This window comes from Cnephaeus nilssonii (genome assembly GCF_951640355.1).
Source record: "Cnephaeus nilssonii genome assembly, chromosome: 15".
NCBI lineage: Eukaryota > Metazoa > Chordata > Mammalia > Chiroptera > Vespertilionidae > Cnephaeus > Cnephaeus nilssonii.
In genome coordinates this window covers 69659465-69682736 of record NC_137086.1, presented here as the reverse complement: position 1 = coordinate 69682736, position 23272 = coordinate 69659465, and the positions used below count along the sequence as shown (strand labels likewise).

General features: G+C 54.3%; 1 protein-coding gene across 1 annotated transcript in view; it reads right to left on the bottom strand.

The window, feature by feature from the left end:
• Positions 1–22863, bottom strand: part of IL18R1 (interleukin 18 receptor 1) — a 42758-nt gene extending 19895 nt beyond the window's left edge. The window contains exons 1-5 of the mRNA XM_079791904.1: positions 22796–22863; positions 18513–18599; positions 17092–17335; positions 13663–13828; positions 10415–10565 (exon numbers count right to left, since the gene is read on the bottom strand). Coding sequence (XP_079648030.1) covers positions 10415–10565; positions 13663–13828; positions 17092–17335; positions 18513–18570 — 619 coding nt within the window. The 5' untranslated portion in view covers positions 18571–18599; positions 22796–22863. The remainder of the gene's footprint in view (positions 1–10414; positions 10566–13662; positions 13829–17091; positions 17336–18512; positions 18600–22795) is intronic.
• Positions 22864–23272: the final 409 nt, after the last annotated feature.

The following is a 23272-nucleotide window of genomic DNA, read 5'->3' as shown; positions in this document are numbered from 1 at the left end:
GGGAGATGCAGGAGAAAGGAGGTGAGGGCACAAGTGGGAGATGCAGGAGGCAGGAGGTGAGGGCACAGGTGGGAGATGGAGGAGGCAGGAGGTGAGGGCTCAGGTGAGAGATAGAGGAGGCAGGAGGTGAGGGCTCATGTGGGAGATGGAGGTAGGAGGTGAGGACACAGGTGGGAGATGGAGGAGGCAGGAGGTGAGGACACAGGTGGGAGATGCAGAAGGCAGGAGGTGAGGGCACAGGTGGGAGATGTAGGAGGCAGGAGGTGAGGGCACAGGTGAGAGATAGAGGAGGCAGGAGGTGAGGGCACAGGTGAGAGATAGAGGAGGCAGGAGGTGAGGGCACAGGTGGGAGATGCAGGAGGCAGGAGGTGAGGGCTCAGGTGGGAGATGGAGGAGGCAGGAGGTGAGGGCACAGGTGGGAGATGGAGGAGGCAGGAAGTGAGGGCACAGGTGGGAGATGGAGGTAGGAGGTGAGGGCACAGGTGGGAGATGGAGGAGGCAGGAGGTGAGGGCACAGGTGGGAGATGCAGGAGGCAGACGGTGAGGGCACAGGTGGGAGATGGAGGTAGGAGGTGAGGGCACAGGTGGGAGATGCAGGGGGCAGGAGGTGAGGGCTCAGGTGAGAGATGGAGGAGGCAGGAGGTGAGTGCACAGGTGGGAGATGCAGGAGGCAGGAGGTGAGGGCACAGGTGGGAGATGCAGCAGGCAGGAGGTGAGGGCACAGGTCGGAGATGCAGGAGGCAGGAGGTGAGGGCACAGGTGGGAGATGCAGGAGGCAAGAGATGAGGGCACAGGTGGGAGATGCAGGAGGCAGGCGGTGAGGGCACAGGTGGGAGATGGAGGTAGGAGGTGAGGGCACAGGTGGGAGATGCAGGAGGCAGGAGGTGAGGGCACAGGTGGGAGATGTAGGAGGCAGGAGGTGAGGGCACAGGTGGGAGATGGAGGTAGGAGGTGAGGGCACAGGTGAGAGATAGAGGAGGCAGGAGGTGAGGGCACAGGTGGGAGATGCAGGAGGCAGGAGGTGAGGGCTCAGGTGGGAGATGCAGGAGGCAGGAGGTGAGGGCACAGGTGGGAGATGCAGGAGGCAGGAGGTGAGGGCTCAGGTGGGAGATGGAGGAGGCAGGAGGTGAGGGCACAGGTGGGAGATGGAGGTAGGATGTGAGGGCACAGGTGGGAGATGGAGGAGGCAGGAGGTGAGGGCTCAGGTGGGAGATGCAGAAGGGAGGAGGTGAGGGCACAGGTGGGAGATGCAGGAGGCAGGAGGTGAGGGCACAGGTAGGAGATGCAGGAGGCAGGAGGTGAGGGCACAGGTAGGAGATGCAGGAGGCAGGAGGTGAGGGCTCAGGTGGGAGATGCAGGAGGCAGGAGGTGAGGGCACAGGTGGGAGATGCAGGAGGCAAGAGGTGAGGGCACAGGTGGGAGATGCAGGAGGCAGGCGGTGAGGGCACAGGTGGGAGATGGAGGTAGGAGGTGAGGGCACAGGTGGGAGATGCAGGGGGCAGGAGGTGAGGGCACAGGTGGGACATGCAGGAGGCAGGAGGTGAGGGCTCAGGTGAGAGATGTAGGAGGCAGGAGGTGAGGGCACAGGTGGGAGATGGAGGTAGGAGGTGAGGGCACAGGTGAGAGATAGAGGAGGCAGGAGGTGAGGGCACAGGTGGGAGATGCAGGAGGCAGGAGGTGAGGGCTCAGGTGGGAGATGCAGGAGGCAGGAGGTGAGGGCACAGGTGGGAGATGCAGGAGGCAGGAGGTGAGGGCTCAGGTGGGAGATGGAGGAGGCAGGAGGTGAGGGCACAGGTGGGAGATGGAGGTAGGATGTGAGGGCACAGGTGGGAGATGGAGGAGGCAGGAGGTGAGGGCTCAGGTGGGAGATGCAGAAGGGAGGAGGTGAGGGCACAGGTGGGAGATGCAGGAGGCAGGAGGTGAGGGCACAGGTAGGAGATGCAGGAGGCAGGAGGTGAGGGCACAGGTAGGAGATGCAGGAGGCAGGAGGTGAGGGCTCAGGTGGGAGATGCAGGAGGCAGGAGGTGAGGGCACAGGTGGGAGATGCAGGAGGCAAGAGGTGAGGGCACAGGTGGGAGATGCAGGAGGCAGGCGGTGAGGGCACAGGTGGGAGATGGAGGTAGGAGGTGAGGGCACAGGTGGGAGATGCAGGGGGCAGGAGGTGAGGGCACAGGTGGGACATGCAGGAGGCAGGAGGTGAGGGCTCAGGTGAGAGATGGAGGAGGCAGGAGGTGAGTGCACAGGTGGGAGATGCAGGAGGCAGGAGGTGAGGGCACAGGTGGGAGATGCAGGAGGCAGGAGATGAGGGCACAGGTGGGAGATGGAGGTAGGAGGTGAGGGCTCAGGTGGGAGATGGAGGTAGGGGGTGAGGGCACAGGTGGGAGATGCAGGGGGGCAGGAGGTGAGGGCACAGGTGGGAGATGCAGGAGGCAGGAGGTGAGGGCAGAGGTGGGAGATGCAGGAGGCAGGAGGTGAGGGCACAGGTGGGAGATGGAGGTAGGAGGTGAGGGCTCAGGTGGGAGATGCAGGAGGCAGGAGGTGAGTGCACAGGTAGGAGATGCAGGAGGCAGGAGGTGAGGGCACAGGTGGGAGATGCAGGAGGCAGGAGGTGAGGGCACAGGTGGGACATGCAGGAGGGAGGAGGTGAGGGCACAGGTGGGAGATGCAGGAGGCAGGAGGTGAGGGCTCAGGTGGGAGATGGAGGAGGCAGGAGGTGAGGGCTCAGGTGGGAGATGCAGGAGGCAGGAGGTGAGGGCACAGGTGGGAGATGGAGGTAGGAGGTGAGGGCACAGGTGGGAGATGCAGAAGGCAGGAGGTGAGGGCACAGGTGGGAGATGCAGGAGGCAGGAGGTGAGGGCACAGGTGGGAGATGCAGGAGGCAGGAGGTGAGGGCACAGGTGGGAGATGCAGGAGGCAGGAGGTGAGGGCACAGGTGGGAGATGGAGGAGGCAGGAGGTGAGTGCACAGGTGGGAGATGCAGGAGGCAGGAGGTGAGGGCACAGGTGGGAGATGCAGGAGGCAGGAGGTGAGGGCACAGGTGGGAGATGGAGGAGGCAGGAGATGAGGGCACAGGTGGGAGATGGAGGTAGGAGGTGAGGGCTCAGGTGGGAGATGGAGGTAGGGGGTGAGGGCACAGGTGGGAGATGCAGGGGGGCAGGAGGTGAGGGCACAGGTGGGAGATGCAGGAGGCAGGAGGTGAGGGCAGAGGTGGGAGATGCAGGAGGCAGGAGGTGAGGGCACAGGTGGGAGATGGAGGTAGGAGGTGAGGGCTCAGGTGGGAGATGCAGGAGGCAGGAGGTGAGTGCACAGGTAGGAGATGCAGGAGGCAGGAGGTGAGGGCACAGGTGGGAGATGCAGGAGGCAGGAGGTGAGGGCACAGGTGGGACATGCAGGAGGGAGGAGGTGAGGGCACAGGTGGGAGATGCAGGAGGCAGGAGGTGAGGGCTCAGGTGGGAGATGGAGGAGGCAGGAGGTGAGGGCTCAGGTGGGAGATAGAGGAGGCAGGAGGTGAGGGCACAGGTGGGAGATGGAGGTAGGAGGTGAGGGCACAGGTGGGAGATGCAGAAGGCAGGAGGTGAGGGCACAGGTGGGAGATGCAGGAGGCAGGAGGTGAGGGCACAGGTGGGAGATGCAGGAGGCAGGAGGTGAGGGCACAAGTGGGAGATGCAGGAGGCAGGAGGTGAGGGCACAGGTGGGAGATGGAGGAGGCAGGAAGTGAGGGCTCAGGTGAGAGATAGAGGAGGCAGGAGGTGAGGGCTCATGTGGGAGATGGAGGTAGGAGGTGAGGGCACAGGTGGGAGATGGAGGAGGCAGGAGGTGAGGGCACAGGTGGGAGATGCAGAAGGCAGGAGGTGAGGGCACAGGTGGGAGATGTAGGAGGCAGGAGGTGAGGGCACAGGTGAGAGATAGAGGAGGCAGGAGGTGAGGGCACAGGTAGGAGATGCAGGAGGCAGGAGGTGAGGGCTCAGGTGGGAGATGCAGGAGGCAGGAGGTGAGGGCACAGGTGGGAGATGCAGGTAGGAGGTGAGGGCACAGGTGGGAGATGCAGGAGGCAGGAGGTGAGGGCTCAGGTGGGAGATGCAGGAGGCAGGAGGTGAGGGCACAGGTGGGAGATTGAGGTAGGAGGTGAGGGCACAGGTGGGAGATGCAGGGGGCAGGAGGTGAGGGCACAGGTGGGATATGCAGGTGGCAGGAGGTGAGGGCTCAGGTGGGAGATGGAGGAGGCAGGAGGTGAGTGCACAGGTGGGACATGCAGGAGGCAGGAGGTGAGGGCTCAGGTGGGAGATGCAGGAGGCAGGAGGTGAGGGCACAGGTGGGAGATGCAGGGGGCAGGAGTTGAGGGCACAGGTGGGAGATGCAGGAGGCAGGAGGTGAGGGCACAGGTGGGAGATGCAGGAGGCAGGATGTGTGGGCACAAGTGAGAGATGAATGAGGCAGGAGGTGAGGGCACAGGTGGGAGATGGAGGAGGCAGGAGGTGAGGGCACATGTGGGAGATGCAGGAGGCAGGAGGTGAGGGCACAGGTGGGAGATGGAGGAGGCAGGAGGTGAGGGCACAGGTGGGAGATGCAGGAGGAAGGAGGTGAGGGCACAGGTGAGAGATAGAGGAGGCAGGAGGTGAGGGCACAGGTGGGAGATGCAGGAGAAAGGAGGTGAGGGCACAAGTGGGAGATGCAGGAGGCAGGAGGTGAGGGCACAGGTGGGAGATGGAGGAGGCAGGAGGTGAGGGCTCAGGTGAGAGATAGAGGAGGCAGGAGGTGAGGGCTCATGTGGGAGATGGAGGTAGGAGGTGAGGACACAGGTGGGAGATGGAGGAGGCAGGAGGTGAGGACACAGGTGGGAGATGCAGAAGGCAGGAGGTGAGGGCACAGGTGGGAGATGTAGGAGGCAGGAGGTGAGGGCACAGGTGAGAGATAGAGGAGGCAGGAGGTGAGGGCACAGGTGAGAGATAGAGGAGGCAGGAGGTGAGGGCACAGGTGGGAGATGCAGGAGGCAGGAGGTGAGGGCTCAGGTGGGAGATGGAGGAGGCAGGAGGTGAGGGCACAGGTGGGAGATGGAGGAGGCAGGAGGTGAGGGCACAGGTGGGAGATGGAGGTAGGAGGTGAGGGCACAGGTGGGAGATGGAGGAGGCAGGAGGTGAGGGCACAGGTGGGAGATGCAGGAGGCAGACGGTGAGGGCACAGGTGGGAGATGGAGGTAGGAGGTGAGGGCACAGGTGGGAGATGCAGGGGGCAGGAGGTGAGGGCTCAGGTGAGAGATGGAGGAGGCAGGAGGTGAGTGCACAGGTGGGAGATGCAGGAGGCAGGAGGTGAGGGCACAGGTGGGAGATGCAGCAGGCAGGAGGTGAGGGCACAGGTCGGAGATGCAGGAGGCAGGAGGTGAGGGCACAGGTGGGAGATGCAGGAGGCAAGAGATGAGGGCACAGGTGGGAGATGCAGGAGGCAGGCGGTGAGGGCACAGGTGGGAGATGGAGGTAGGAGGTGAGGGCACAGGTGGGAGATGCAGGAGGCAGGAGGTGAGGGCACAGGTGGGAGATGCAGAAGGCAGGAGGTGAGGGCACAGGTGGGAGATGTAGGAGGCAGGAGGTGAGGGCACAGGTGGGAGATGGAGGTAGGAGGTGAGGGCACAGGTGAGAGATAGAGGAGGCAGGAGGTGAGGGCACAGGTGGGAGATGCAGGAGGCAGGAGGTGAGGGCTCAGGTGGGAGATGCAGGAGGCAGGAGGTGAGGGCACAGGTGGGAGATGCAGGAGGCAGGAGGTGAGGGCTCAGGTGGGAGATGGAGGAGGCAGGAGGTGAGGGCACACGTGGGAGATGGAGGTAGGATGTGAGGGCACAGGTGGGAGATGGAGGAGGCAGGAGGTGAGGGCTCAGGTGGGAGATGCAGAAGGGAGGAGGTGAGGGCACAGGTGGGAGATGCAGGAGGCAGGAGGTGAGGGCACAGGTAGGAGATGCAGGAGGCAGGAGGTGAGGGCACAGGTAGGAGATGCAGGAGGCAGGAGGTGAGGGCTCAGGTGGGAGATGCAGGAGGCAGGAGGTGAGGGCACAGGTGGGAGATGCAGGAGGCAAGAGGTGAGGGCACAGGTGGGAGATGCAGGAGGCAGGCGGTGAGGGCACAGGTGGGAGATGGAGGTAGGAGGTGAGGGCACAGGTGGGAGATGCAGGGGGCAGGAGGTGAGGGCACAGGTGGGACATGCAGGAGGCAGGAGGTGAGGGCTCAGGTGAGAGATGGAGGAGGCAGGAGGTGAGTGCACAGGTGGGAGATGCAGGAGGCAGGAGGTGAGGGCACAGGTGGGAGATGCAGGAGGCAGGAGATGAGGGCACAGGTGGGAGATGGAGGTAGGAGGTGAGGGCTCAGGTGGGAGATGGAGGTAGGGGGTGAGGGCACAGGTGGGAGATGCAGGGGGGCAGGAGGTGAGGGCACAGGTGGGAGATGCAGGAGGCAGGAGGTGAGGGCAGAGGTGGGAGATGCAGGAGGCAGGAGGTGAGGGCACAGGTGGGAGATGGAGGTAGGAGGTGAGGGCTCAGGTGGGAGATGCAGGAGGCAGGAGGTGAGTGCACAGGTAGGAGATGCAGGAGGCAGGAGGTGAGGGCACAGGTGGGAGATGCAGGAGGCAGGAGGTGAGGGCACAGGTGGGACATGCAGGAGGGAGGAGGTGAGGGCACAGGTGGGAGATGCAGGAAGCAGGAGGTGAGGGCTCAGGTGGGAGATGGAGGAGGCAGGAGGTGAGGGCTCAGGTGGGAGATGCAGGAGGCAGGAGGTGAGGGCACAGGTGGGAGATGGAGGTAGGAGGTGAGGGCACAGGTGGGAGATGCAGAAGGCAGGAGGTGAGGGCACAGGTGGGAGATGCAGGAGGCAGGAGGTGAGGGCACAGGTGGGAGATGCAGGAGGCAGGAGGTGAGGGCACAGGTGGGAGATGCAGGAGGCAGGAGGTGAGGGCACAGGTGGGAGATGGAGGAGGCAGGAGGTGAGTGCACAGGTGGGAGATGCAGGAGGCAGGAGGTGAGGGCACAGGTGGGAGATGCAGGAGGCAGGAGGTGAGGGCAGAGGTGGGAGATGCAGGAGGCAGGAGGTGAGGGCACAGGTGGGAGATGGAGGTAGGAGGTGAGGGCTCAGGTGGGAGATGCAGGAGGCAGGAGGTGAGTGCACAGGTAGGAGATGCAGGAGGCAGGAGGTGAGGGCACAGGTGGGAGATGCAGGAGGCAGGAGGTGAGGGCACAGGTGGGACATGCAGGAGGGAGGAGGTGAGGGCACAGGTGGGAGATGCAGGAGGCAGGAGGTGAGGGCTCAGGTGGGAGATGGAGGAGGCAGGAGGTGAGGGCTCAGGTGGGAGATAGAGGAGGCAGGAGGTGAGGGCACAGGTGGGAGATGGAGGTAGGAGGTGAGGGCACAGGTGGGAGATGCAGAAGGCAGGAGGTGAGGGCACAGGTGGGAGATGCAGGAGGCAGGAGGTGAGGGCACAGGTGGGAGATGCAGGAGGCAGGAGGTGAGGGCTCAGGTGGGAGATGCAGGAGGCAGGAGGTGAGGGCACAGGTGGGAGATGGAGGAGGCAGGAGGTGAGTGCACAGGTGGGAGATGCAGGGAGCAGGAGGTGAGGGCACAGGTGGGAGATGGAGGAGGCAAGAGGTGAGGGCTCCGGTGAGAGATGGAGGAGGCAGGAGGTGAGGGCACAGGTGGGAGATGCAGGAGGCTGGAGGTGAGGGCACAGGTGGGAGATGGAGGTAGGAGGTGAGGGCTCAGGTGGGAGATGGAGGTAGGGGATGAGGGCACAGGTGGGAGATGCAGGGGTTAGGAGGTGAGGGCACACGTGGGAGATGGAGGAGGCAGGAGGTGAGGGCTCAGGTGGGAGATGGAGGTAGGAGGTGAGGGCACAGGTGGGAGATGCAGGGGGCAGGAGGTGAGGGCACAGGTGGGAGATGGAGGAGGCAGGAGGTGAGGGCTCAGGTGGGAGATGCAGGAGGCAGGAGGTGAGGGCACAGGTGGTAGATGCAGGAGGCAGGAGGTGAGGGCACAGGTGGGAGATGGAGGTAGGAGGTGAGGGCACAGGTGGGAGATGCAGGGGGCAGGAGGTGAGGGCACAGGTGGGAGGTGCAGGAGGCAGGAGGTGAGGGCACAGGTGGGAGATGCAGGAGGCAGGAGGTGAGGGCACAGGTGGGAGATGGAGTTAGGAGGTGAGGGCACAGGTGGGAGATGCAGGGGGCAGGAGGTGAGGGCACAGGTGGAAGATGCAGGAGGAAGGAGGTGAGGGCACAGGTGGGAGATGGAGGAGGCAGGAGGTGAGTGCACAGGTAGGAGATGCAGGAGGCAGGAGGTGAGGGCACAGGTGGGAGATGCAGGAGGCAGGAGGTGAGGGCACAGGTGGGACATGCAGGAGGGAGGAGGTGAGGGCACAGGTGGGAGATGCAGGAGGCAGGAGGTGAGGGCTCAGGTGGGAGATGGAGGAGGCATGACGTGAGGGCTCAGGTGGTAGATGCAGGAGGCAGGAGGTGAGTGCACAGGTGGGAGGTGCAGGAGGCAGGAGGTGAAGGCTCATGTGGGAGATGGAGGTAGGAGGTGAGGGCTCAGGTGGGAGATGCAGGAGGTAGGAGGTGAGGGCTCAGGTGGGAGATGCAGGAGGCAGGAGGTGATGGCACAGGTGGGAGATGCAGGAGGCAGGAGGTGAGGGCACAGGTGGGAGATGGAGGTAGGAGGTGAGGGCACAGGTGGGAGATGCAGGAGGCAGGAGGTGAGGGCTCAGGTGGGAGATGCAGGAGGCAGGAGGTGAGGGCACAGGTGGGAGATGGAGGTAGGAGGTCAGGGCACAGGTGGGAGATGCAGAAGGCAGGAGGTGAGGGCACAGGTGGGAGATGCAGGAGGCAGGAGGTGAGGGCACAGGTGGCTTTTAGAAACTGGAAAATGCAAGGAAACCTACTTCCCCCATGACCTCCAACAGGAACGCAGTCCTGCTCAGACCTTGGTTTTATCCCAGTCAAACCATGTTGGACTGCCGACTTTCAGAACCAATGGCTGAGTAATTTCTGTTGTTAGGGGACATGGGCGTGTAGCAGTTGAACCATGAGCAGTGTATGGAGCACAGCTACGTGAGGGGATAGTCAATGCGAAGAGGAACCTGTGGCCGCAGCCCAGCAGCTCTGCTTCCCGGGTGCCCCTGCCTGTGGAGTGCGGCGGCACAGGAGTCTCACAGAAGGCGCGGAGGAATGTCGAGGGGAAACACGTTAGGAGGGGCCAGCCCATCAGTGTGCCACTGAAGAGAGGCTCATGAGGCATGTTGGACTCAACGGGGAAAATGACTCTCAACAACCCAGTAGTACAAACTGGGCCTCTGTGACCTGGTGGTGTCCATGGTCATTACCCAGACGCACTGGAGGAGCCGTCCTGGGCCTCGCGAAGGATAGCCTCCCCGGGAAAGTTTAATTAAGTCACCTCTAAGGCCTCCATCACTCAAAAGCCCAGGCCTGAGTTTTTCCACTATATGCAACTGGGTCCATGATAAACCAGACCGAGAGCCATCATCTCCAAAAGCACACCCTCCCGCCCCAGGCCTGGCTCCTGGCACCCTCTCCTCAAGCTCCTGCCTCCTGCCGCCCATCACGCCCGGCGCCTGGACTGGGCGCAGCCCCCTTCGCCTGTCTTCACTCTCACTCCCTCCAGGCCCTGAACACCTCCTGGATGACTCCAGGCTCATGAACAGGTGACCCTTGAACAATGCAGGTCTGACCTGCATGGCCCCTTGTATGCAGACTTGTTCATTAAATACAGCAAATGCACTTCCTCTTCCTTAGGATTTTCTTAATAAAGTGTTTTCCCTCTGGCTTAATTAATTGTAAGAACACAGAACACAATGCATAAGACATACAGATATGTGTTCTAGGTAAGGCTGCTCACCAAGACCTAGCTATTAGTAGTTGAGTTTTGGGAAAACCAAAAGTCATCCCCAGGTTTTTGACTGTGAGGCGATCGGCGTCCTTCACCCCTGTGTGTAGCTCTGTGAGGCTCATCACCTTTCCTGACTACAATCGGGTTCTTGCAGAGAGTATGTTACTCACTCCATTTCCTATTTCCCTGCTCCCGGCCCTCCCAGTGCTCAGAGGTTATTAAATACAGGCATCCTTAATAAATATTTGTTGTGGGAAAACATATGCTTAACAATAAAAGACCCCACAATTTATTCAAATACCAAATAAGGGAACTGGCTCAGGGGAGGTTCGCCTTTATGAACTTTAATTACACCCCCCCCCTTCCCCAAGAATCTCAGGCACAGTGAGCACAGCCCCGTGGCTGGGAGCCTTCCATTTGAAGGAGTGTGTGGCCCCAGGACCCACTAGCTTGCCTCTGGCTTCCTGTGCTGCTTTAGGAGAAAAAATAGTCTATTTTGCTAAGATACATTTGTTTCCTCCCAAATCTAAAATTTCTCTTACCTTCAACTACTGTTATATTGTAGGTGCTGGTGACATGAAATAGTTTTCCATTGTGATGAAGGAAAAACATGCAGGTGTAATATCCCTGGTCTTTAAACTCTGCGTTCTTCTTTAAAGATGGGTTTTTATTGTTCTCTATCTTTTCACAGTTCTGTTTTTAAAAAGCAAGTTAAAATATTTTAGGTAAAAGCAATGTTATATTATAAAAATTCAAAATTTTACATAATTCTATTTCATGACAGGGGGAGGGGCGGGGCACGGGAGCAGGTGACTCTGAGGACTGAGCACTTAGCAGACACCCCGTTTGATGTCCTGCACCAGGAGACAGTGCCTGATTGGAAATGCATGGAGAATATTCAAGTCCAAGGACACACACGCACACACGCACACGCCTCTGCATCTCACACACACGCACGCACACGCCTCTGCATCACACACTTCCATCTATGTCAGAGGGATTAACAGCAGCGAGAACGCCACCTTGGCAGTCCTCTTCACTCAGAGGCAGGTTATGAAGCGATCTCAGAACCAGATGGGGAAACAGGAACTGAACTGCTAATCCTGACTGCGTGCCCCTGTCCCCGCAGCTCCTCTCAAAGCGGCCAAGCTGGTGGCACCTGGCAGAGGGTGCAGCCTGGGCTGGGAGGCACCCACGTGGCCTCACGGCAGGGATTGCTTCTGTGGACACCGAATGTTTATAAACTCAAACTGACCCTGCCCTGGCCATGTTGAAATATCAACGACTCTTCCTTTTCCCGTCAATTGTTTACTGATTCAGCTTCCGTGCTCCCCTCCCTCAAGTAGGTCACGATGTGCAAACAGGCTGTGAAACTGAGCCCTGAGGTCCTCTGTCCAGCTAAGAGCACCCCCAGCTCCATCCTCTAAGCTAACTGTCTGCATGTGGGGATTGCTGGGACCCCACACGCTGAGCCTCACATGTCATGTGCTGCAAACATTTGCACGCTCGGCAGGAAATGGGGTCAAGTCCACTGCAGACTGGCTCAGACATTTGGAAAACATTTTGCATAAGAGCTGTCCTTGAAAAACACAAGTAAACAGTGTTCACGCAAAAGGAACAAACAAAAGTTCCTAGGAAATCGGTTTCATCTTTCCCAAGGTCTTCTGTTCAGACCACCCTCTCTCAGCTCCGCAACGCAACCACGGCCTTCACACTGTGCTTCGACAGAAATAATATAATTTGGGTTGTGTGTGTGCATGCATGTTATTTATGTATGTGTGTATATTGTATTTGCATACATGTGAGTGTACAAATGCATGTGTATATGTAATATACATGTGAGTGTATACAAATATCTCTATATAATAATTTCTATAGTATTGTCTAAAAGAGCTCTTATAGCTTAACAAGTAAAAGGTATACTAACTGAAGAAAATAGACAAAGAAAGTAGACAATCCACAAAAGAAATAAGACAAAGATGCAATTAATACACAAAAAACGTTTAATGTGTTATTGAGAAGAGTGGGGGGACTGCTAAGAGCGGCAGAAGGTTGGCATGTCAGGGGTTTGTTTAGAGGTCCCTGAGCAGCCGCCAGGGTGGTGGCCAAAGCGGGAGGAGGGGTTAGCTGGCCTGACCCCTGGCACGGAGTTTACTGTGTGTCAAAAGGCACACACCTGCTCTTAGCCTCTGATCCAATAATTCCACGTTTATGGATTTGGTTAGAGCAGGCGTCCTCAAACTACGGCCCTCGGGCCACATGCGGGTGTTTTTGCTGTTTTGTTTTTTTACTTCAAAATAAGGTATGTGCAGTGTGCATAGGAATTTGTTCATAGTTTTTTTTTAAACTATAGTCCGGCCCTCCAACCGTCTGAGGGACAGTGAACTGGCCCCCTGTTTAAAAAGTTTGAGGACCCCTGGGTTAGAGGATAAATCATATATACACTCAAAGACTTACAGGAATAATATTTGTTTTAGTCTTAGTAATAATAGTGAAAAGTAGAAACTAACAAATGTCCATAACAGGGGATTAGTCAGGTACAAGGACATACACATGGAATCTCATGTCAGAAGAATGTTTAAAGATATGGAAGAATAATCACAATATAATTTTTAGTGAATAAAGAAAAATACAAGCCATTAAAAATACCACTTTTTAAAAAAGATGTTTACACAGGGAAAAAATGTCTCTGGCTGATAGGATTATAAGTTATTTCTGCTATCTTCCTATTTATTTCTCTACCTTCCAATTTTATAAAATGAACTTAACATAATCAGAAAAATCTATACTAATAAAAGGGTAATTGGTCAGGATGCCCTCACAGCAATGACCGAACAGCAGGCTGCGTGGGGCGATCAGGCTGGCAAGGGGGTTAGTGAGGGATGACCAAACAACTGAACAGCAGGCTGTGTGGGGCAACCAGGCCAGCAGGGGGGAAGTTGGGGGTGACCAGGCCATCAGGGAGGCAGTTGGGGGCAACCAGGCCAGCAGGAGGGCCGTGAGGAGTGACCAGGCCAGCAGAGGGGGGCAGTTGAGGGTGACCAGGCTGGCAGGGGTGCAGTTGGGGGCAACCAGGCTGGCAGGTGGGGGAAATTAGGGGTGACCAGGCTGGTGGGGGACAGTTAGGGGCAACCAGACCGGTGGGGAGGGGGACAGTTGAGAGCGACCAGGCCGGCAGGGGGTGGTTAGGAGTGATTAGGCTGTCGGGGGGGGGGCAGTTAGGGGTGATCAGTCAGGCAGTCAGGTGAGTGGTTAGGAGCCAGCGGTCCTGGATTGTGAGAGGGATGTCCGACTGCTGGTTTAGGCCTGATCCCCAGGAGCGGGCCTAAACCGACAGTCAGACATCCCCTGAGGGGTCTTGGATTGGAGAGGGTGCAGACTGGGCTGAGGGGACCCCCTTCCTCATGCACAAATTTCATGCACTGGGCCTCTAGTGTGTATATAATAGAATTTAAAATTTTAAGTATGTGTGGAAGAGGAAAATAAAAATCTTTAATATTTCTAAAAATTAATTTATTGAAAAAGAAGACAAACTAATGAAAGACAAGAGAGAGGAAGCCTTGTCATTTACTGAACCTTAGTATCAGGCAGGAGCTGTGCCCCATGCCTCATGTGTAGGCTCTCATCACAGCAGCCCTAGGGGCCACCTCACTCAGAGAGGGCCAGTGAGTTGCCTGAGGTCACACAGCTTATATGTCCCGAGAACAAAATGCTCCACAGCCACCAGACCCCCATTTGGAATTTTGTCTTTTCTGCCAGGTCGGAAGTTAAACCGTTTTGAAAGTGTTACCTTGTACAGTGCCGTTCTGTTGATCAGGTTTCGATAGTAACTATGGCTACAGTCCACCTGCAAAGCCTTTCCAACTTCCACAGTTTTACTAATTACTTGTTTTTCAGTAAAACAGTTGTGTTTACTTCTTCTGATGACATTTAGTCTCCATTCATGAGTATGATTTCTATGACAGAAAGGTTTAAAGGTATTTTATAATTAGTACAGGGACTTTGCAAATACCATCATTGAGTAACCAATGCAACAAAACTTTTTTCCTATTTTTGTATAAAGAGACTCATTTACTGATGCCCAAACTCTGCTCTGCCTCTTTTAGGTTCAGCGTAGCAAGAAATTTAACTGTCATGGGATGGGGGTAGAAGGCGGGGAAAAATATAAACCTGAGCAGACCTGAAAGCGCACACATGTGTGCACACACATGTACACGTGTGCGCACACACACACACACACACACACACAGCCTACTGCAGACCAGAAATTTTTAAAACATCAACGATTTGGGCGATAAACAAGTTCAGGGATTCTTAACCCGAGACAGGAGGGGGCGATGTCTTCCTGAGGCCCCGAACCTGCTTTCTGAAAGTCTGATTTCTCAGGGCCGCTCAGCCCAACGCTCTTCTCTCACTGTGGGCTGCCCTCAGCGGATCCTATTGGCACTGACGTGCCTCACTGAGCAGACGTTTATTTGAATAGATATTGTTGTTCCTTCTGATTAGAAATTAGAAATCTAAAAGAAAGAAATTTTGCAATGTTTTTAGAAGAAAATTGTTTGCAATCTAACGTTTGCTTAAACTGTGCAAGCAGTATGTAGAGTCCTATACCAAATCCAACAGGTGCCCTGTGTGTGTGAAAAGTCTGTGCCCAAGGAGGCGCTCCCGGCTCCCCTAGAGTCTGCACTGAGTGGAACCACTGGCACCCCTGGTCCAGTGGCGCGGGATGACTTTCCTTAGTGAGAAAGCTAGCCTTCAAGTAAGTTAAGCATCTCCCGCGGCACACGCCTGGGAGGCCATCGGCCAGGAGGCACACCTATCCCTTTGGTCCTAAAGGCCGGGAGTGTTTGGAAAAGACCATGTGATGACCATCAGTGTGAGCCTGGCCCTTCCCTTGTGTGTGAATTTATACAGGATCAGCTGGGCTGGGAGCAGAGGGCGCGGGCAGGCCTTCCTCGTCCTGGGGTTACAGGAGGGGTCAGCGGCCAGGACAGTGTGGAGCTGCGGGGCCTCTCCCGCGTGGCCGTGCTCCCTGCTGGCCCGCTGCCCTGGGCAGGCTTGTGTCCGGATCTCTCTGGGAAGCTGATGACACCTCCCCTTGCTCTCAGGTCAGACTGTTTCCTGCTCTGCAGCCCTCGGCCCTATCACTCAGTAAGCCCTCCCCGCCGCTGCCCCGCGCCCCAGGCGCCCGGTGCTGAAACAAGGGGCGCCCTGTGCCTCCAGGAGCTCCAAGGGGCCGTGCAGCTGAGCCCGACCCAGAAGGTGACCGCCCACAGCCCTGTCAGGGCAGGTCATCCTGGTGCGAGAACCGCCCCTGGCGACACAGAGGGATTGAAGAGACCAGCCCGAGGTCCTGGCGAAGCCCACCACTGCTTGGCCTGCGCCTGCGCCTGATCTGCGGGCGCTGTTCCCTCCGCCTTCACGACTGACTGACATCAAGGACGCTCCTGCATCCTGCTTCTCACTGGGTTTCCTCCTTAGAACTTATCTGACGCAGGGATTTCGCTGCAGGAGTGGAGTGTCCGTCTCCAGAGGAATGTGACCACTAGCCAGCGTTTCCTGGAAATGCCAGGCCGCAGCTCTAAGGGGATAATCCAGGAGTGAGGTCCACACCGACATGTCCCACAGAAACCACAGGCCTCACTCACCTACAAGGCGCCCGCCGCCACGTGCACACACATCAGTTGTACCACCTTCAGAAAGTCTGTATTTTCAAGGTTCCCACTTACTTTCAAAGCCATTGTCAAGCCTGCTCTTTCCACCATCGCTTAGTCTCATCTCACTCACCAGCCTCCACTCCCCTTCAGAGTTTAGCACCACAGCCCGTGAGCGCCTGGGCTGCCGTCTCCTCCTGGCCTCCTGGTCCGCACCCCCCTCTGCCATCCGACCTCTGATGATCCCACTTCTCTCCCTAATGCAGGCTGTGTTCTCCACCTTCCGTGTTGGAGACAGGTCATGCCCCCGTCCCTGTCCGTCTATGAGTGGCGCTGGGGGAGGTGGGGCCCCTCCCGTGCTCTCTGCCCTGTTCGTTCAAATGCTGCCTTCATTGCCCAGGCTCAGGGAGCAGTGCTTCTCGCCCTGATGGCCAGTGTTCACTCTACGTTACTGTGAAAAGTCCAGCTGTGACTCATTTCTGGAATCATGTCTCCTAAAAGGTCACATACATTTCATTGGTTAAAAAACAAGAGTTCTTGAATTTCTTTCTGACTCTTGGGTGCCTCTATGTAAAAACAAACCAAGTGACCTCACTTCCCTAAAACCGCAGGAGTGACGCTACGCTTCCCTGGGACCTCTCACCCTGCCTTCGCCACGCCCATCCGAGCAGGACTCACTCCAGGTGCTCCTGACACTGACCATCACCACTCCCCCGGCCCTGAGCCGTTTCCTGTAGGTCGGTGTCAAATCTCTATAAAATACATGCACACATAGATACCTAAGTACATATATAAGATCGCCAAAGTAATTGACAAACACGGACCTCCATGTCCTCACCAACGCCCATCACAGAACGTTCCTTCTCCAGGTACTCCCCTCCCGTCTCATCAAGCAAAGGTTAAGAGAGCGAGCTCAGCAGCTGGCACGTTCAGCCAGTTCTCTCCTTTCCTAGACATGTTCTGACTCTGGGGGTTCGCCCGCTTGGGGCCAGGAGAAGGCTGTGCCAGGCCCTTCGGTGTGCCCCTCCCCCGGCCCTGGGCAGAGCTTTGTCATCGACTGCCATGCACACCTCCTCCACGCACTGTCACCGGCCCTCAGCAAACACCTGAGAACCAGACCAGGGTGTATCTACACCCATCACCCCGCCGCCCGCACGCACACTGCCAGGAGCAGGCACTGCCCCTGTTCATGCTCACAACGTCCGTCCGAGCCCAGCCACGCGTTCCGCTTGACCAGCGGCTCTAGCCAGCAGGCCTGGCTGAATCTGAGAATGAATGCCACTCAGCCTTCACTTACCTCTGGCAAGAATACCCTAAAAGGAAACAATTTTAAGGTAATCTCCTTTCGTTGTCTTCATTTCATTAAGACCACTAAGAACATAAACACAGGGGCAATATCTAGTTTAATTTTTCAATAACGAAGTATTTATTTCTTATTGTACGAAGAGTAGGAGAAAAAAAAATGCTTGGGTTATCTGACCCTTCAGATTACTGTCCATTTGTTTTGCTGAACCAAGTCCTGGAGTGCCGTGAAATACACTAACACGAAGAGAAAGGATACTCACCCCATTTGGAAAAAGTAAGATCCACTGTCATCCAACTCAACTGGCCAAAACTCCAAAACATAATCATGCAAAGTCATTCTGGGTGAACTGCTGGAGCGGAGCTCAACTTCTCCACGTGAGTCATTGCTTTTGAGCCACTTTGTGGTGTTTGGTTCATTCTTATGCCCAGGAGAAAATGGGCAATATTTCAGAAAGAAAGGTTCCCCTTCAAGGGCATTAATATGAAGACGTGCAGTACAGGTTTCTTCAAAAGATTAGCAAAAGAAAAGAAAAAATCAAACACATGGTGACAGAGGTGATTTCCCAACACGGAGGCATTTCCAGAACATAAGTGAGGGCAGAGATACCAACAGGCCCTCCCAACGAGGAGGGCAGCGGCTGACCCCCCACCCCAGGAGGCAGGCACATGCAGAGTAATCTTTTAAAAGAAAGTGTTGCACACGACAACTTCTTCATACGGGAAGCCACAGAAGACACAGGGTTGCCACACCTTCCCGAAAACATCCTCACTGAGGCGTCTCCATAGAGAAGACGCCAGAAAGCCAGAGACTTCAGCGGGGCTTCTGCACTCAACCAGTCCCTCAGCCGGCCACTGCCCTGGAGGGCGCGGTGGCAGGTACAGATGCTGCATCCCAGCCACTGCCCTGGAGGGCGTGGTGGCAGGTACAGATGCTGCATCCCACCTACCGAGAGGGGGCGGGTTTGACTCCTGGTCAGGCACATGCCCAGGTTGCTGGCTCAATTCCCAGTAGGGGGCATGCAGGAGGCAGCTGATAGAATTTTCCATCTCATGTGGATGATTCTCTCTCCTTCTCCTTTCTTCTCTTTCTAAAAGTCATTTTAAAATATTTTTTTAAAGTCATCAAGCAGTCACTGCTAATATATTAAAATTGGTATTCGATACCTGCTATAAAGCTTCCTTGACTTCCCTGACCTAAGACGTGTCTTTCATATATACTAGTAGTTGCTCTGACTGGAATATTTTCCTTAATATTTGTAAGGTATTCCCATGAAAATCCTTCATTCCCTAAATTATGAACATGGATCTTTGCCTTCATTTGGGAAGGAGATAACTTGTGTAAAATGTTCTAAAGGTCAGTAAAAAGTCATCTGTGACATATTCAGTTTCAAACAACACAAAGCAGATTTTCATCCAGACAAATGTAAGTTATTTCAGGATGCAAGATTTCACACTCTGCTCTCTCTACATTAACTCGGGGACCACCTTTTCTTCTTTCCAATAAACCCATATGTTTCTTTATTTGATCCCACTCCTGTGGGTTTTTAGTCTCTGTGCCAGAGCAGAGACACCAAAACATTAGGCAACTCTCTAAATTTAAGATCACTCTCTAACTTTAATAAATTCAGCATCTTCTATAGCCACCTCCTAAAACAAGCAGCAAAACCTTGCTATGACTTACCCGAGGTGTCCCTACACATAAGCGCCAAAAGCGTCAAGGGCAGTTGTCCCAGATGCATGTTGTAGGGTTCTGCTTCAAAAAGTTTTCCTGGAAAACAGAGTAAGTCGGGTTCAGTTAGAACTTTCACATAAAAACATACCTGTCTTATGAAGAAGGTTTAAACATCTTCTGGCACACAGAATTTTAAAAATGGACCCAGAAAATGTTCATAGACCTTCATCTAGTCACCAAGTCTTGGAACTTTCGGGCAAGTAGAATTAATAAAATTTTCAATGCAATGAAGTTTGGCATCCAGAAGAAATCCCTGGTAATACAATTTTCTAATACAGAGACCTGCATGTGTTTTAGGCCTGGCCTACTAAATCTTGCCTCCAAGAACAAAGTTGAGGACAACTGTATTTATAGAAAATCTGCTATTCTATGAATGCAGTCTGCAATCTACTGAAATATGTTTGACATCCTGCCCCTGTAGGAGTGTGTGTGTGTGTGTGTGTGTGTGTGTGTGTGTGTTCCAGTTGTTTTCTCTCATCCATCTTCTTCAGAACACAAGTTGCAGAAGTTAGGAACTAAGTCTCCCTGAAGTTTAGCACAATGGTTAGCACATAGTAAGAGTTCATCAATACTCATTAATGAGAAATAGGTGTGTGGATGTGTGTGCATGTTTCTGCACTCATATGCCCATATGTGTTTATTTTAGGAAAATGGAGAGACAAAATGCATACATTCCAGACAGAAACAGACTCAAAAAATTCAAATCTGAGTTGACTTTTGATCTTACTCCAACCCAAGTTTTGTCCTACTAATTACAAATTTAGAGGTAGAATAGGTAGGAAGGGTGGTCTGAGTTTTTCATAAATAATCCCATGTTTCTTTTATTTAAAAAATATATTTTTATTGATTTCAGAGAGAAAGGGGGAAGAAAGAGAGATAGAAACATCGATAATGAAAATCATTGATTTGCTGCCTCCTCCACACCCCCTCCTGGGGATCAAGCCCACAACCTGGGCATGTGCCCTGACTGGGAATCGAACCGTGACCTCCTGGTTCATAAGTTGATGCTCAACCACTGAGCCACGCCAGCCGGCCGGCAATCCCATGCTTCTTTTATACCAGACACCTCGCATTACTGATTGAGGAAGCGCAGCATCATGGAAAGGGCTTGGTCTCTGGGGCACATGACAAACTGTGCAACCTTGGGCAAGTTGCTTAAAAGTCTGAGTCTGTTTGCTCATTCCAAAGTGGAGATGGTAAGAATGCCCGTCTCCAAAATTACTGAGCAATCTAAGAGCTAATGTTTATGGACTTCCTGGGTTGGGTGCATGAAGCCTCTCAGCCCAAAGTAATTCTCTCACCAGTTACCACTCACCTCCCAAACTAAACAAAGCAAAACAAAAACACACACAAACAACAACAACAACAACAAAACCCATTAATGCCCACATCCTGGATAACATTTAATGGCTAAGCTGCCAAACCATTTACGTCAATCTTTATGAATAAAACACCAAGTTTTTGATGTCATTTCCAGGAGATAATAATCAATAATGTAAAGACAAAAGGAATAAGAAAGTATGGAAAGTACCAACTGTTCATAATGAAATTAGAATATTTCTATGGCTTAAAGCAGCCCCTCCACACGCACATGCACACGCAATGCACACGCATACACGTTTTGTTGTTAACTATCAATTCTCTTATCTAGGGTAGAATGAAAAGGGCTGTTTCCTCTGGTTAAGGCTGACACTGCCGGTGAAGAGCGCTGCTGTTTGCTTGGTCTGCGGTTTTTAAATGTTCAAGGTCTACTGAGAGAGGAAGCTATTATGAGATAACTCATCATTCTGATGACTTAACTCAGTTTCAATATGAAACATGTTAAGATTCCAGTATAAAAATTAGTTGGTATTTGCCCTGCTCTATGTATGTGTATATATAAAATTACTAATGTACTTATTGCAGATTTAAAAGATTAAGATATTAAATTATAAAAGTTAATTTCTAAAAGAAAAGTTATTCTGAAAAATATCATAGATAACTTAGTTATAAAATATATGTAAGAGGATAAAGGATTAAGTTCTTGCATGTGGAAATTCTCGAGATTTTTTTAGTGCTATGTTTGATGTTGATATTATTTCTTGCCTTTACATAATTTTAAAATTTCTTCCTTCTTCCTTTCTTTTAAAAAATGTTTCTGATTTCTAAAGTAATAGATGTCAATTATAGGATATGTATAAAATGAAGATTGAAAAGAAGAAAATAATATCAACATGTCTAATACTTTATTTAGTGTGTTTTCTTGTACTTTATATGTTTTCAAATAACTAAGATGACCTTTAAATAATTTCTTATCCTGCATTTTCCTGTGTCGCAGAAATCTTTGTCAACCCCGTTTAATTGTCACACCATATTCTTCCATATGGACAAGTTATAATTTCAGCATGTATTTCATGATAAATGGCCCACAGCCATGTTCCCATGGAAGGCAGTGGGGTCAGTTTCTGAAGCATGGCCTGTGCAGCCACACTGGCGGGATTCACATTCTCGCTTTACTCGTTGTCAGCTAAATGGTGCCGAACAAGTTTCCCTCTCGGTTCCTTGCTTTATTTAGCCATGAAAGGGAAGAGCAATACCACTGCCCAGAGCTGGTGTGAAGGTTACATAAATTGCTATTCCAAAATACCTGGTGAATAATAAATATCACTTAGAGGTTAGCTATTATTATTTATCTATAGTTCTTACTTTCTTGGTGTCACTACATGGCAGTATGAAGAATACCTTTTAAACATTTAAATGCATACAGCATTCCAGAACTGCGGTAATAATTCATTATTTGCCTACCACACCCAAGTAAGCACTGAGCATTCTCATTCTTCAATTAGGTACTCAAATTAGTACAATGTAGCTCATGTTTTTTATATGCATTTCTACTGGTATAAAGAAAGCGAAATATTAGTCATGCCTTTTGTAGCTAGTTTCCTGCTTATGAACTGTCCTTTCATGCCTTTTGTCCAATTTTAGAAGTTCAGTGTTTTCTACAACCTGTTGTTTAGTTTACCTTTGAATTCCTCCTTCGATGTTTTAAAACCCCGAAGAGTTTACACTTGCGCAGCCACACCTGTGGGGCCTTTGCTTTGTGATTTTTCCATTGCGGTACCTTACCATTAGAACATGCCTTCCCCTCGGTGGTCAAATACATACTTACCGGTATTTTCTTTATTTTTATGGCTTAGTTTTTCTTTACATTTAATTTGTTTCATCCACTAACATATGCTTTTCTTGTTTGGTATGCAGATGGGGTCAACTTCACTTATTTTTCCCAAGTAGCTACTCAGGACTGACTTGTGATGGGTTCACAGCCCGTCCTCCTGGCAGCGCAGCGGCTGCGGCCTCCCCGCCACCCACGCCCTCCTGTCCTGCTCCGCGCGGGCGCTCCCGCCCCCCGCCCCCGCCCCCGTCGCTTGGTTTTCCTATTTATAGCACTTTTCACGAACTGACACAGTGCCGTTCTATGTCTGCCCGCTGAGTTACTGGCTGAGTTCATGGAGGCAGAATACAGGCGTTGGGGCGCCCCTCCGCAGCGGAGCACCGGGCGCATTGTTGCTTCCGCTGCAACAGCTTCCTTACGGACACCTGGCAGGGCGTTCCCGTGAGCTGCAGCGCCCGCCTTCCCGGGAGGGAGCAGAGCAGGCCCGGGTCCCGCACACTCCCATCGCTGCCCGCTGCTGCCCCGCCGCCTCCACTTGCTATCCATGTGCGTGTGCGCACACACACACACACACACACACACACACGGATCTTCATATGCAATGTATAGGATTGCTGTACACTATAACGCATATGATATAAGAGTATTGTTTTCGAGGTTAAAGCATTCCCATTTTTTCCTGAAAAGTGAAAACAGCTAAAGCAGGTGAGAGTGTTCGTTTATTCAGCGCTTAACTTGTGTCGGCGGCTGTGGAACATCCAGGTGTGCTCCGTCCTCCCCCGCCGGCCGGTGAGGCAGGCGCGGCCCCGGCAGAGGTGCAGCGGCTGGTCCCAGGCCTGGGCCACGGTCCCGGGGTCACCCCTGATTCCTGGTTCCCAAACCTTTCCCTTCCACCCCAGGGGCCCCCAGGAGTAGACCCCCGCAGGCTGCATCCCCTTCTCAGAAAGGTCAGGACTGGCAGTCCCAGCAGAGGGAGCCTTTTCCCGATCCCTTCTTAAAATGGATTTTGTTTTCAGAAAACCTGCCCAGCCCGCCTCGGAGGGCACTGGGGAGGGGCGCGGCCGCGGGGCGCGGTCCTTACCTCCCAGGAGCCGGAGGCTGGCGGGGCGGCGCTCCCCCTCCGCGGGCAGGGGCGGGGGCAGGGGCAGGGGCAGGGGCAGGGGGCAGGGGCAGGGGGCAGGGGGCAGGGGCAGGGGCAGGGGCAGGGGCAGGGGCAGGGGCAGGGGCAGGGGCAGGGGCAGGGGGCAGGGGCAGGGGGCAGGGGCAGGGGGCAGGGGGCAGGGGCAGGGGCAGGGGCAGGGGCAGGGGCAGAGGGCAGGGGGCAGGGGCAGGGGCAGGGGCAGGGGCAGGGGCAGGCGGGAGTGCGGGCAGCCCCAGCTCCCGAAGCGAGGACGGGGCAGAGGAGCCCAGGTGGGGAAAGGGGAGAGGCAACTGGAGAGTCCGACAGAGAAAAGGGACAGAGAATTGGGAGAAAGAGAAGCCGCTGGCGGAGGGGGCCGGCGGAGGCGCGGGATGGGGGGACGAGCGGGCGGAGGCGCTGCTGGGATCCTGGCGCTGG